General features: G+C 33.7%; 1 protein-coding gene across 2 annotated transcripts in view; it reads right to left on the bottom strand.

The window, feature by feature from the left end:
• Positions 1–14,879, bottom strand: part of TOP2B (DNA topoisomerase II beta) — a 63,244-nt gene that overhangs the window by 38,960 nt on the left and 9,405 nt on the right. The window contains exons 2-6 of one of the 2 annotated variants that reach the window (XM_036030591.1): positions 10,189–10,359; positions 9,204–9,294; positions 4,415–4,478; positions 1,232–1,377; positions 705–802 (exon numbers count right to left, since the gene is read on the bottom strand). In XM_036030591.1, the coding sequence (XP_035886484.1) occupies positions 705–802; positions 1,232–1,377; positions 4,415–4,478; positions 9,204–9,294; positions 10,189–10,359 (570 nt within the window). The remainder of the gene's footprint in view (positions 1–704; positions 803–1,231; positions 1,378–4,414; positions 4,479–9,203; positions 9,295–10,188; positions 10,360–14,879) is intronic. The other variant, XM_028517837.2, reaches the window with a different exon arrangement.

Genomic DNA, 14,879 nt, shown 5'->3' with positions numbered 1-14,879 from the left:
GAAATGTTATTGGTTCAATTCCCAGTCAGGGCACATGCCTGGGTTACAGGCCAGGTCCCCAGTTGTGGGCATGTGAGAGGCAACTGACTGATGTATCTCACTCCCTCTCTTTCTCCTCCCCTTCCCCTCTCTCTAAAAACAAAGAACTTTTTTTAAAAAAGTATGAATTTCGTGAATCAATGAGGAATTTTTCAAACATCTAAAATAGATACATTTCAATTATCTTTGAGGTTCAGGGCACTTCCACGGAAGCTTCACTAGGTTAAAAGAAAAATCTGTTAAATAAAGCATTTTGTTTTAAAGAAATAGGAGAAAGCCTTATCTAAAATCTCCTAGTTGTTCTAAAGATTTTTAAAAAATATATGACATGCCTAACACTTAAAAATACGAGTATATGTGTGTGTGTGTGTGTATCACTGCAATTTACCTAAGATTCTATTATTTTAGCCAAGCAACAAAACATGATTATTTTTGCCCTGGCTGGCGTAGCTCAGTGGATTGAGTGCCGGCTGCAAACCAAAGTGTCGTAGGTTCGATTCCCAGCCAGGGTACATGCCTGGGTTGCAGGCCACGGCCCCCAGCAACCGCACATTGATGCTTCTCTCTCTCTATCTCCCTCCCTTCCCACTCTGAAAATAAATAAATAAAATCTTTAAAAAAAAATGATTATTTTTAAAAAGCAGTTAGACACATTTCTATCATACCTGTTTAAAACTGTGTTTGTATTCTTTGCAAGCAGTTTCTACTGTGAACTTTGTACTGAAAATATTACAAAGTTTTGCACCATAACCATTACGGCCACCTGTAAGACAAATTAAATGTGAAAGGTTTAATGAAAAGTATTTAAGGAAAACAGTATAAAAATAACTTAATCAATACCAAAAGACATGGTATCTATGGAATAACAAACACATATATAGGAATCGCATGTCTTGCTTTCATCAGTAGTTCCAAACTCAATCTGTCAGCCAGATTAGAGTTCTAGAAGTTCTAACATACATCAATGTACTATCAGAGTTAAGATTTTAAAGTATCTGTTGGACTATTATCAAGACTACACTTATATATGATAGCTTTTCATAGATATTAATTATGAAAAGGATTTTTCTCACAACAAAAATTCACAGGTTTCATCTTTTGTAATATTTTATATAGGAATAATAAGAGTTTTTACATTGAGAACAATTATTTTTTAACAAAAATTTTAATCAGCCATTTAGATTTTCTTTACCTGTTACTTTTTTCTCATCATCATCATAGTTACTGGATGTTAAAAGCTGTCCAAAAATTAATGCAGGAACATAAACTTTCTCTACTTTATGTTCTACTACTGGAATGCCTTTCCCATTATTCCAAATGCTTATAATGTTAGATTCGCTGCAAATAAACAAGCAGAATTTAGAGCTTAAATAGTTTAAAGACATTGATTTTCATAAAAAGTAAACCAGAATCAACCTGAATAATTATAAGCAAAATACCTGTCATTACTAATTGGAAACAGTTATTCCTCTTTCCTGAAAATACTTTCATCCACAAAATATTCATCAACCAGAAAGAGGTTAAATTACAAAATACCAACACAATAGTCATATAAAAAGAATTAAGTAGATCTATAAGTTAATAAGAAAGGCTATCAATAATATGTCAAGTAAAACAGAAAGATGTAAAAGTACATATATTATAATCCCATTTTTAAAAAAATGTAAATGTTAGTATGAGTATAATTTTTTTGAAAGCTACAGTTTTAAGAGTTTTAACTTTAAATAAACAAGACTACTTAAACTAGCAGAAGAGTTGGAACTCTGGTTAATGTGCTTTCCACATTTGCTTGTTTTTAATCAAATAGATTCCAGCAAATAAGTTATTCCAACACTAACCATTGTTATATTATTTAATAAGTTTTAAGTTTTCCTGTAAAAAGTTGCTTCAAATTCTCCAACTTTCTAAAAAAGCTAACCAAATTCTGCATGACATCCCATGCTAATTTATTTCTATGGCTTTATTTAAATTGTATACTCACCTCAGAGTACTGTGGAAAAAGAATAAGAGCTAAGCTGTGCTGTATATTCTCTACACTTAACTATCAAAATTCAACCTTTCCTTTACACAAAAAGTTCATGTACACACATGCACAAAGAAAAATAAAAATCTGTACAAAAGTGTTAAAAAGAATGAAACTGAAACAATATCAAAACTGTACAGAAGAGAAAACTGGGTCAATGGAATAAATAGCATAATAGTACTCATTCCCATTTCAACGCTATTTTAAAATGATTTCTTAAATTAGAAATCAAACAAGCAAAAATTACATCTCTGATATAAGGTTCATTTTAATAAAAATAAGATTTATTCTGTAATACATGTAGTAAAGGAAAAAATAAGGAATGCCTTTATAGGATGAAATTCACAAAAATGATTAAAATTCAGAAATGAGATAAAAAGAAATAAAATATAAGGATCATCATCATCTCCCAAAATGTTTGTCTAACGATCAATTTTAAAATATGTGTATATATATATTTATATATATATATATATACACTTCAATTAAAAACAGAGGAAAGAATCAATAGTTTCTAATCTATGATTCATAAACAAAAAAAGTAAAGTAGAAAAGAAGTGGTAAAAAATGTACTACCTTCATTTTTCTTCCTTGGGAGTAGCTGACTATGAATTTTTATTTTATACTGAAATAGAAGAACTTTCTAGCAGAAATAGTTAAAATGGCATAGAGATGAACAGGAAAAATGGTATCTAATTATCATTAAGAAACAAATAAATTTAATCATAATTCCATGTCACTCTTATGCCCATATATAAATGTTTGTTGATTGAAAATGGAGTTAGAAAGAGAGTAATAAAGACACAGAATTATTCTTTGTCTAGAACTTGTAATAAACTTAAGGTAAAGTATGCCGCCAAGAACCATTATTTGGTCCAGGGGTGTCCAACCTGCAGCCGATAGGCCACATGCAGAACAGGATGGCTGTGAGTGTGACCCAACACAAAATCATAAATTTACTTAAAACATTATGAGATTTGTTTGTGATTATGTGTCACTATGTATTTGATGTGTGGCCCAGGACAACTCTTCTTCTTCCAGTGTGCGGCAGAAACACCAAATAGTTAGACACCCTCGGCACAGTAGTTTTATAGCTTGCTTATTCATCACTTTGTTATAATAGGGTAAGCTTTTTTTAAGTCTGTGTTGTCAAAGTGGCCAAAACAATTAAGATGAAAGAACCAAATAATTACAGCCATGTTCATTAAGAATGTATGTAAGGAAAGCCCTTTCTTCCTTATTTTAAAATCAGAATCTTTCAAATCTGAATTTTAAAAAAGATTAAACCTACAAAATATTTAACATCCATTACTCCTTACTAGACCTCCTAAAACATAATCAATGATATAGTTTTTAACTGATAATTTCTTAAATATGAAAGAAAAATAATTTTGACAGTTAAAATTTTCTTAAAACTATCTTACATTTCTGCTTATGTTGTAACTTATCCAACACACCTTGCCAAATAAATTCTCAAAAATGTATTCATTATAAAGGATTTAAATTTTAAAAAATAAATAAAGAAAAAGAAAAATCAAGAACTTGAACAGCATAGTTATGTGATAATACTTTCATATAAGAGTTAACTTCATGATATAAACAAATATAAACTATATTTTTATTATATAATCAATATTAACCATGCCATCTAACATCAGATTATTGACAGAAGGCTATGCCTGAATTATTAAATTTTCATATTATAGAAAAATCTTAAAATCATGCTAAATTACTAATAAAGTTATAAAGGATAAAATTTATATTTTACAAAAGGTATGCTAATGAAAGCAGAATAAGTGTAACAACTATATTTTTAACCTAAAACTTCATTATTTTCACTCCCTCAGTCCTCAAAAAAATATCACCATAGAGATCTAATTAGCTGAACACCTAGTATATATATACTTTATAATACAAGCAGTTTCTAATTTATAAATGATGTTATAAATAATGACAAAGTTCAAACACAGACCTTGAAAAGTCAATTCGACCTATAAAATAACTGGAATAAAACTGGCCATTGCCCCAGCCTTGATTCCCAAAGCAATATTAAGAAAGAAAAGATAGAGTAATTACTTCAGTAGCTGAAACAGCATCCACAGCATCAAAGACAAAGAAAAGTGGTCTCCAAGAACTCACATAAGAAAATATTTTGGGGAAAAAGATCATGAATGAGGAAAGAAACTATAAGAGTATAGTGTTCTGGCTAAAAGAAGCAAAAATAACAAGGTCTTAAGCAAAAGGGAAACAAAAAAGCACTAAATGTATACATTATTCACTTGAAAAGTATTCATAAGTTGAGTACTATGAATAAAATTTAGTATAAAAAAATTAAACTTGGAATATACTTACGGATCAATAGAAACTTTAATACAGGTCATGTTCTTATCCCTCTGTTTATTGTCAGCTGCATTAACTATAAAATTAAATATATCAATGAGTAACCAAACATAAAGTTATATAAAGAAACACATGAAGCCCTGGCTGGCGTAGCTCAGTGGATTGAGCGTGGGCTGCGAACCAAAGCATCACAGGCCCAATTCCCAGTCGGGGCACATGCCTGGGTGGCAGGCTACGGCCCCCAGCAACCACACATAGATGTTTCTCTCTCTCTCTCTTTCTCCCTCCCTTCCCTTTCTAAAAATAAATAAATAAAATCTTTAAAAAAATACATGAATCCAAGTGCATGTGCACTACAACTTAATATAAACAGTTACATATGGTAATAGTTAATAAAAATAATTACTGGTAACCTCTAATATAAAACCTTATTTCCCAAATAATATTCTTAAATTTTATATCATACCAAATAACTGTCATGTCTTTTATACAAAACAAGAAGGGGGACAATTTTGTGATATATGTAAAAACAAATTAAGTATGAGCAAACATCTACAGTTTACAACCTCCTACTCCAGATCCAAATGTGAAAAACTGGATCTAATCACATATATTGTATTTTAAATCATATTTGTATTTTTCAATTACAGTTGACATAAACTATAATATTAGTTTCAGGTGTACAATCCAGTGATTAGACATTACATAACTTACTGACATCATCCCAATAAATCTTGCAGCCATCTGACACCATACATAGTTATTAGAATAGTACTGACTATATTCCCTATGCTGTATTTTATATCCCCATGACTATTCTGTAACAACTAATTTGTATTCAATACTTCTTAATCCTTTCACCTTTTTCACATCCCCCAAGCCCTCTCCTATCTGGCAACCATCAAAATGTTCTCTGTATCTATGAGTCTGCTTCTGTTCTGCTTGTTTGTTTGTTTTTTAGACTCATTGTTGATATATTCATATTTACTGTCATTTCATTGTTAATATGTTTTATCTTTTTTTCTTCTTAAAGATGACCCTTTAACATTTCATATAATACTGGTTTGGTGGTGATGAACTCCTTTAGCTTTTTCTTGTCTGAGAAGCTCTTTATCTGTCCTTCAATTCTAAATGATAGCTTTGTTGAGTAATCTTGGTGGTAGGTTCTTGCTTTCTATCACTTTGAATATTCCTTGCCAATCCCAATCCCTTCTGGCCTATAAAGTTCCTGTTGAGAAATCAAATCAGCTGGCAGTCTTATGGGAACTCCCTTATAGGTAACTAACTGCTTTTCTCTTGCTGCTTTTAAGATTCTTTCGTTGATTTTCACCTTTGGCATTTTAATTATAATGTATCTTGATGTTAGCCTCTTTGGGTTCATCGTTTGGACTCTGTGCTTCCCAGACTTATATGTCTATTTCCTTCACCAGGTTACAGTATTCTGTCATCATTTTTTCAAATAGGGTTTCAATTTCTTGCTATCTCTCTTCTCCTTCCAGACCTCCATGATGTGAATGTTGGTATGATTGAAGTTGTCCCGAGGCTCTTTGCACTATCCTCATTTATTTTTTGGATTCTTTTTTTTTTCTTTTTGTTTTTGCTGTTCTGATTGCAGGGGCAGGGGTGTCTGCTTATATTCCAATTTGCTGATATGATTCTCAGCTTCCTCCACTCTACTGTTGATTCCCTGTAAATTACTCTTCATTTCAGTTAATGTAGCCTTCATTTCTGACTGGTCCTTTTTTATGCTGTTGAGGTTCTCACTAAGTTCATTGAGCATCCTTATAACCAGTGTGTTGAACTCTGTATGTAGTAGATTGCTTGTCTTCATTTTTTTTCTGGCATTTTATTCTGTTCTTTCATTTGGGACATGTTCCTTTGCCTCATTTTGGCAGCCTCTCTGTATTTGTTTCTATGTATTAAGTAGAGCTGCGACATCTCCTATGCTCAATAAAGTGGCTTAATGTAGTAGGTGTTCTGTGGGATCCAGGGGCACAGCCTCACCAATCACCCAAGCTAAATACTTGAGGTGCACCCCAGGGTGGGCTATGTACACCCTCCACTTGTACTTGAGCCTTGATTGTTGTCGGCATGTCAATGAGAGGGATTTATCATCAGGCCAATCAGCTGCAAGAACTGGCTGTAATCACTGACCACCATGGATGATCAGCTGTGCAGGGGCCCACCCCACAAAGCAGGACTTACTTCAGTGGGGCTCTGGTGCCCACTGAGTCTACCCCTTGAGTATGTCACTTGTGGAGGTGGTTCAACGTGGTCTGAAGCTGTTTACTGGGTACACTGGCTGAGAGGTCTCCTGAGCGGTGCAAATCAAGGTCACTCACTGCATGTGTTCTGCCCAGGGCCACCCAGCATGAGCTACAAAGCTGACTGCAGATGGCTTCTACTTGTGTTAGGTTTAGAGATGCCCATGTGAGGCCAAGCTATGAACCAAGACCAGCTGCTGCTAGTGCCAGGTCTGGGGTCATTAAGCAAGAGATACAGGACCCACTGAGGCCAGACGCTGCTTGTTTGAGAGATGTTAGGAAAATCTGAAGCAGGGGCCAAGACAGGCGATTTTTCTGGAAAAAACACTGGAAACCACCAGTGTTTTTTGGTGGGTCCAAAAAACACTTTTGGGTGGGTCCAAAAGTTTTGTGGGGTAGGATCCTATGGAATCACTGGGGCAGGGTAAGCAGTGAGAGCCACGGTGATAGAGTCTCAGACATGGAGCCTGCCTGCCAACTCTGTCTGAGGAGAGCTCATCAAAGGAATAATCGCCTCTGCTAGCACTTGTCTCAGAGAAAGCTGCCCCTCAGCTCTTGCCCTGGTGTTGGACAATTCAGTTCCTCTCAGTATGCCCCTGGTGTCTTTTGATGTATAGCCTCAGTATCAGAACTCAAGTAAGTTCAAGTAAGTCCATGCACAGCCCCTTTAAGAGGAACTAACTGGGACTCCAGAAGTCTGTCTCACTCAGCCTTAATCCCCACTGGTTTTTACAGCCACAAATTATGGGATCTTTTCTTCCTGGCATTAAATCCCTGTGCTGAGGAGCCTGGTGTGAGGCTGGGACACCTCGATCCTCAGGGGGAACCTCAGCAGCCAAGATATCCCTCCCTATTTTTATCGACCACAAGTGGGTATGGGACCAATCCATTCTGTGTCTCTGCCCCTCCTACCAGTCTTGAAGTGGCTTCCTTTTTAATTCCCTAGTTATAGGTTTTCTATACAGCCATATTTCAGGTGGTTCTGAATGATGGTTGTTCTATAGTTAAGCTGTAGTTTTGATATCTTAATTATATTTTATCTTGGCAACAAATAACTACTTTCTCTTGATCTCCTTTAATAGTCTAGTGATTTTATTAAAAAGATTAAATTAAAACCATTATGTTATTTTTTAATTACAAAGGCAAAGTCTTTAGCATCCTTAAAAATCTCTAAACCCTATGCAGTATAACTGATAATATACTTGATATATTAACCACTGCTTCAGTAAATTCAAACACAAATTAGCTGTCAAACTTCAATCATAGAACAAATATGATCCTATTAAACACCTAAAAGTAAAACTGAGTAGAAGACAGTTGAGAGGCAATAGTGAAAGAAATAAAACATGAGTAATCAGCTTTACTCTCCTCTCCTTGTCACAAAGACCCACTGGAAGAAGCTCAAACCCACACAATTCTGCTGTCTAGGAAACCTCAAGTGGCACTGATGAGGAGGCAGAGCACAGTCTCAAGAAAGTCCTTGGCTAAAACCATCTCCAAAGTGCAAACAGCCCCTAGGAGTCAATTAGGCTATGAACTTCATTGACATTTAATTAATGATGTGATTTGGAGAGCAAAGAGATCATTCAGAACAAAGACTAGGTTTTTAAAAAGATTTTATGTATTTATTTTTAGAGAGGGGAAGGGAGGAAAAAGAGAGGAAGAGAAACATCCATGAGTGGTTGCCTCTTGCGCACCCTTTTCTGGGGATCTGGCCCATAACTCAGGCATGTGCCCTCACTGAGAATCGAACCAGCAACCCTTTGGTTTCCAGTCCAGCACTCAATTCACCGAACCACACCAGCCAGGGCATAACAAAGACTGTTAAACTAGACTGCCCAACAAAAAATACTGTATTTGTTGGTAAAAACACAATTTTACATATTTTACCTCTCACTCACTGAATCTGCAAGGCTCAGGCTCTGTAATCTCTATTTTTTTTAATCCTCATCTGAGGAAATGCTTATTGATTTTAGAGAGATAGAAAGGAAGAGAGAGAGAGGGCAAGAGAGACATCAGTGTGAGAGGGCAAGATCATTGGATTAACTCTTATATGTGCCTCAACCAGGGACCGAACCTACAACCTCCACATGTACCCTGACTAGTAACTGAGCCAACAACCTTTTGGTTTATAGGACAAAGCTCCCACCAACTGTGCCACACTGGCTGGGGCTGTAATCTCTACTTTTAATATGCCTCCCAGGTGACTGGGATGCAAGCAACTCCCAGATTATTGCATATACACCACTACAGATTACTGTGGTGGTGTATATGCACTACTTCAGTAACTCTGGGATTACTGATCAAATATATCACATTCGTTTTTCAAACAAACAGTTAAAACACAAAGATATGTTAAGCAGATATGAAAATATTATAGTAAGTTATGCAAATTTTCTGAAGAACATGTGTATTCAGCATAAAAAAGAGATATGCCTTTAAAATTTATACTGTAAGTCTGGCCTTATATATAAGGACATATTAATGATATCAGCAGAATCTTAATCAGATGCATCAAATCTTAAGCCAGTACTCACCCAAGATTTCATCAAAGATCTTGTATAAACCTGGCACAAAGGTAACCTCTCTGCAATTCATTCCTACATCTTCATCATACACCCACATTAGCTGCATTAAGAAAAAAATTCAAAAAACTTATTAAGTAAAAAAGTGTTTAGCATCAGTTTTACACAGTATAAACACACATCTGTCCTTTATGCTGTAAATACTTAGACTTTCAAAGTAAAAAAAAAACATATACTACTTCAGTTACAATCAATATCACTGTATTCACAATCAATTTAAATAACCTCAAAACTGAGAAACTGTTCATTTTGTATCATGTGTATTTTATCCATAAATTTAGCTTTAATATAAGGCACCAAGAATTGAAAGAAACAGTATTTAAGTATAATAGAAAAAATGAAAATATATATACTTTAGACTTTTACTATAAGCCATATATTTTTTATTTTTTTATTTTATAAGGAGCCAAGATTAAAATAATAAGAATACAACATGACTTGGGAGTCAAAGAGACCCAGCTTTGAATCCCAGCTCTTCTTAGTTGACAGATCTGAGCAAGTTACTTTATATAAACTCCAGTTTCCTCATCTATAAAATGGAGATAACAGTATCTACTTCCCAAAATTGTTAAAATCAAAGAAGATAATATGTGTAGGCCAAGTCCATAGTAATTATTAAATAAGTCATTAGTATGTATGTATAAATTCTAGAATTTAAAGTAAACCACAGCATGCATGAACTTAATTAGGCACTTTTCTAAAAGTTCATATAGTACCATTTTACTCTATACTTCTTACCTTTGATAGTTTTTATCTCCTAGTTTTTTTATCCCTAGCAATAAATGAAGATATTTCTACCTCTCTTATATCCTCTATTTTGTTTATGATGACAGAGACATGAAGTTATATACTTATAAAGCATATAATCACAAAATTTTATTAAAAAGTAGATATAAATATACATCTCCTAATTCCAATAAAATTTAAAAACAACTACCTGTGTCAATGGCTCCACGGACCCGATGTATGTGTCAGGACGAAGGAGAATGTGTTCAAGTTGTGTCTTCTTCTGATATACTCTCTCAACAGACAACTTCTTTGAAGAATCATTTCTGTTTGCAGTTTCCGATTCTTCTTTTTTTACAGCATTGTTCTGATCAAAAAGAGTCTAAAATTAACCAAAAAATCAAATTTAAATAACCTACCAAGGGGTAAACTAAAATGTATATGGATACATGTCATAGGTTTTCTTTTTAACAAAATTATCTTTCAGGTTCACTGACTTTCAAGTCCTAAGATAACAATCTATTTACTAACAGCCTAGTTCTTTTTATAATGTAGTGTGAAACTCCAGTTTCACACTATAATGCATAATCACCAGAACAGCTAGAAAAGCCTATATCTATTCAATCTAGAAATACAAGTATCTCCCATTTCTGTAAGATAATCAAGTTAATTTTTATAGTCCTCAAAACTACCCAAGGAATATTACTTCTGATCAGGTTACAGGTTCACAATGATTGAACCTGACTGGCTGCAAAAGTCCCAAAAACTTGCAGGTTAAGTTCCCTGTCATTAACCTACTGAAGATTATAGTAAAGAGTAGGCAAAAGTAACTTACGTAGAATAATAACCTATATAATTAGTGAACACTGATATAATGGAGAACACTAAACGTGGTTTATGAAATCTCAAATTTCACACTTTTGCAGGTCATGCCATAGTTGCTTATACATCAGTGATATGTGCCCCCTTACTGAGGCACCCTGTGATTTCAGTTTCTCTGCCAGTTCCAAGGAGACAGAGACAGTTCATCCTGATTCTACCCATTACAGCAGATAATGCTCCCAAACTCGAATTCCCATCATCTGGAAATTCCCTGTCTTCTTAATAGTATCGGAGAACACCTCGCTCCTTCTGGAATTCCCTAATACTGACAAATAAGACATCCAACTAAAAAAAAGGTATTATGAGGCCTGAGTTTCTTAGAGTCAATAAATGAACAAACTGAACTAACAAGCAAAATAGAGACAGATTCACAGACAGACAGCAGACTGACAGCTCTGGGGAGAGAGGTTAGGCAGTAGAGGGATGGAACAAAAAGGACTCATGGATGGACATGGACAACAGTGTGGTGATTTGCAGGGCGCGGGGAGGCAGGTATAAGGGGAATAAATGGTAATGGGAAAATACAATAAAAATAAATTAAAAAAAATAAAGTGTTTAAAAACTTGAACATAAGATACAATGAGAAAAATAAAATATCTTCACAGGTCTTTGAACTTTAGCAAAAGTGAAACAATCAGAAGAGAAACAAAGGAAGAGAGACTTTGTGCATTTGAACAAGCAGTGTACCACTTCAATTCAAGTCAAAGATAATAGCCATACCATCATCTTTAAAGTTATTGTTAAAAAGAATATCATTATATAACCTTTACATGTATGTTTAAAAATCAAACTATAGAACCTGTGCATAGTCTAAACCAAAACAAGAATTAACATACAAACCCTATGGAAATTCAAATGTTAATTAAAATCTTCCAATACCATAAATTAAAATGGAAGATATTTAGTATTTCACAATATTAAACAGCATTATAACACATTTTCTAAACTTTAAATATTTTTATATTCTCTCACTTATAAGGTTACCCATTAACTCTGCTCAGAGTTCATTAAAAATACCATAATTTCACTCATATGTAAAATCTCATGAACAATCTGAACTAACAAGGAAAATAGAGACAAACTCATAGATGGAGAGCAGGATGACAGATAAGGGGTAGGGGGAGATTTGTGGGTAGAGGAATTGAGTAAAAAGGAAAAAGGACTCATGGCATGGATAACAGTGTAGTGATTGCAGCAGGGAGGGAGATATAAAGGGACTAAATGGAAACGGAAAAAAATACAATATTTTTTTTTAAAGGGAGCATGGTGAGAAGCCTGTGGATTTCCTGGGAAAACTTTTGTATTACTTTAAATGTAGTTCATGAATAAATAGCTTTGAGACAAAAAAAAGTTCCCAGAAACACATAATAACAAGTGAAAAATGACATAAATAATTAAAGAGTTCTTAACTGAAACAAAATACCTTTGGACAAAAGAAAATAATGGTTTCATAAAGTCTTCATATTGTGTTTCTATCAAAAGTTAGATTATAAACTAGCTGGCCAGAAATATGAACCGTATTTTTAAAATACCAGACACTCTCAGTATGTCTAATTATGTTCCTTGCTTTCCATGATTAATTTAAAGAAAAAAATCTAATGGTGAAAACAAAATAGTTAGAACACAGATCATAATGACTTTGATCTTAATGATCTTTTTAAAAAAGCGTTTAATGATGATAAATGCAATGGAATCAAAGGTGAGTTAACTTCTTACCACTAACTTAGAACTTTGCAATTATTGGCATGAAGATCGGAACTTATAAAACCATCCAAGTAAGGGCTTTTTCTTTTCCTATTCAAGGCTACCTCTCCAAAACAAATCCTACTGCAAGCAAAGCATTTTGAAGATTAGACACAACCAGAGACTCCTGTCTCCCTAATTTGGGCTTCCACATTTGACCCTGATGAGTTACACTGAACTCAAGTGGCATACAGGTATGGAAAAAAGGGGTGAAGGGCTACCTAACTCTATTTTCAAGAATTTTCAATGTTCTCCACAACCCCTTACTACCAACTGCCACCACTACCTCCAGATGGATACATGAAAATAAGGAATGTCTGGCTTGCACCAATCACCTTCCTATCAAGTTCAAAAAGTTGTCATTCTCGCTAGGATGTCTTGAAAATCATAGAGTATGTGAAATGTAGTTGGTTTTGTCAGATTACTATTTGTAATTTTCTCTAGGAATAATAAGGGGTGGGCAAAAGTTGATTTACAGTTATTCACATGGAAAGTAATACGATAATTAATAGATAACAATACAAGAATAAACTCTTGTGTTTCATGCGCTCACAGCTGTAAACCTACTTTTACCCACCCCTGTATATAAATAATTAGAAAATAAATGTGACAATATATTTTAAACATTTTATGCCAAAATACACTTTCTTAAATATCACATGACAGGTGTTAAAGAAAAAGACGTATCATTCTATTTAAAGTAATGAAAATTACATATTATTTATAGAATATTATAATAAAACAGATGTTTTAAGGTCTTTTGTAGATATTTCAAATAAATTCTTAATTATGATATTAAATCATAATTTATAGTTTATTAGAACTACCCTGTATATTGAACAAAGTTATTAAGTATATTAAAATGAGCCCATTTTCATCAGAAAATAAATTATATATATGCATAAGAAAATATAAAATATACCCACAGAATATCAATAAATTAATCTGTGAGAAATAGAAATACTGGTCATTTTCTGATATACACTTTTTAATTTTCTACAATGAACATATATTTCAAAGCTTATTAACCTATTTATGTGAAAATACAATTATGCTAGGATAAAACAGAAGCCTTCTTTTTTCTAGAGGCACTGTTTGTACTTTCTTACTACTTCTGCTGTCCTAACTGTCTAACCTGAATCTAGGCAAACAGGAAGTGAAACCCAAATAAACAAGTAAGGCTAGCAGCCTTGACAAAGTACAAAGTAAAAATTAATATTGCCACCAGATTTAGCTTACTCTCCCGTTGTCTGCAAATGGTAGTTTGCAATGCTCACTAGCTCATGAGCAACAAAGAAAGAAGGTTCTCTCCTAAGAGGTCAATAAGCTTTTCTGACAGAAACCTAGACTAATGGTCTTTTTCAGCTCCTGTTTATTAGCAAGTTGTCCCCTGAGCAATGGCCAGGACACTAAAAATGAAAATCTGAGGGTAAAGCAAGAGAGGGCAACTTCCCTTCCCCTTGCTATTCCATGAGATGGTCCCATACCTAAAACAGGTTTGGGACCTGAATACAAACAACCCCAATCAAATAACAAAGAAACTAAATGAAAAAAATCTTTGATCACATTATCACCTTAAAAAGGGAAGAAGGGGGACAGTCACCCTGAGTATCATCAGTTTTAATACTGTTACTGATAATATTCAGAAAAAAGATCAAGAAATTAGCCTTAACAAAAACAGACCAGCAAACTCATATGTACACCCTTATAAAAAGCACACTCAATTGCACAGATGATAAAGGAGAGTGATATATATTTGATACCTTCAGTCTAAGAGAATTATGCTCATTTTAAATATTGAAAAGAAGGGGTCTTTTGATTTGAAAAAGAAAATGATTCAAACTTTTCTTTTTCTTATATGTTCACAGTAATGATATCTTGTACTACAGTAATTACACTAAGTACTCCATATTGACTAAATATTAACAGTCATTAAAAATAATCAGTTATCAAGAGAGTTCCAAATAAACTTTTATCAAAGTAAAAGTTAAAAACATATGATTTAAGTTTATTTGTAATTTATTTACTTGTTGGTCAAATTACCAAACTATTTATAATTCCAGCACCCAATTACACTGGAATCTAATAAATCAGGGCAACATTTTCATTCCCACATAAATTAAAGGCAATGAAAATGTAAAATAATCTCATATTAAAATACATATCCTTCACATAAAAAAGTTGTTTTCATTCTATTCTTTGTGATTTACACACGTGATGATGCCATAACTGACTTTTTCCACAGTTCAAAAGCTGGCTGTCAAGTTAAGCAACAAA

This window comes from Phyllostomus discolor, chromosome 7 (assembly GCF_004126475.2).
Source record: "Phyllostomus discolor isolate MPI-MPIP mPhyDis1 chromosome 7, mPhyDis1.pri.v3, whole genome shotgun sequence".
Lineage (NCBI taxonomy): Eukaryota > Metazoa > Chordata > Mammalia > Chiroptera > Phyllostomidae > Phyllostomus > Phyllostomus discolor.
This window is presented reverse-complemented; position numbering and strand designations above follow the sequence as displayed.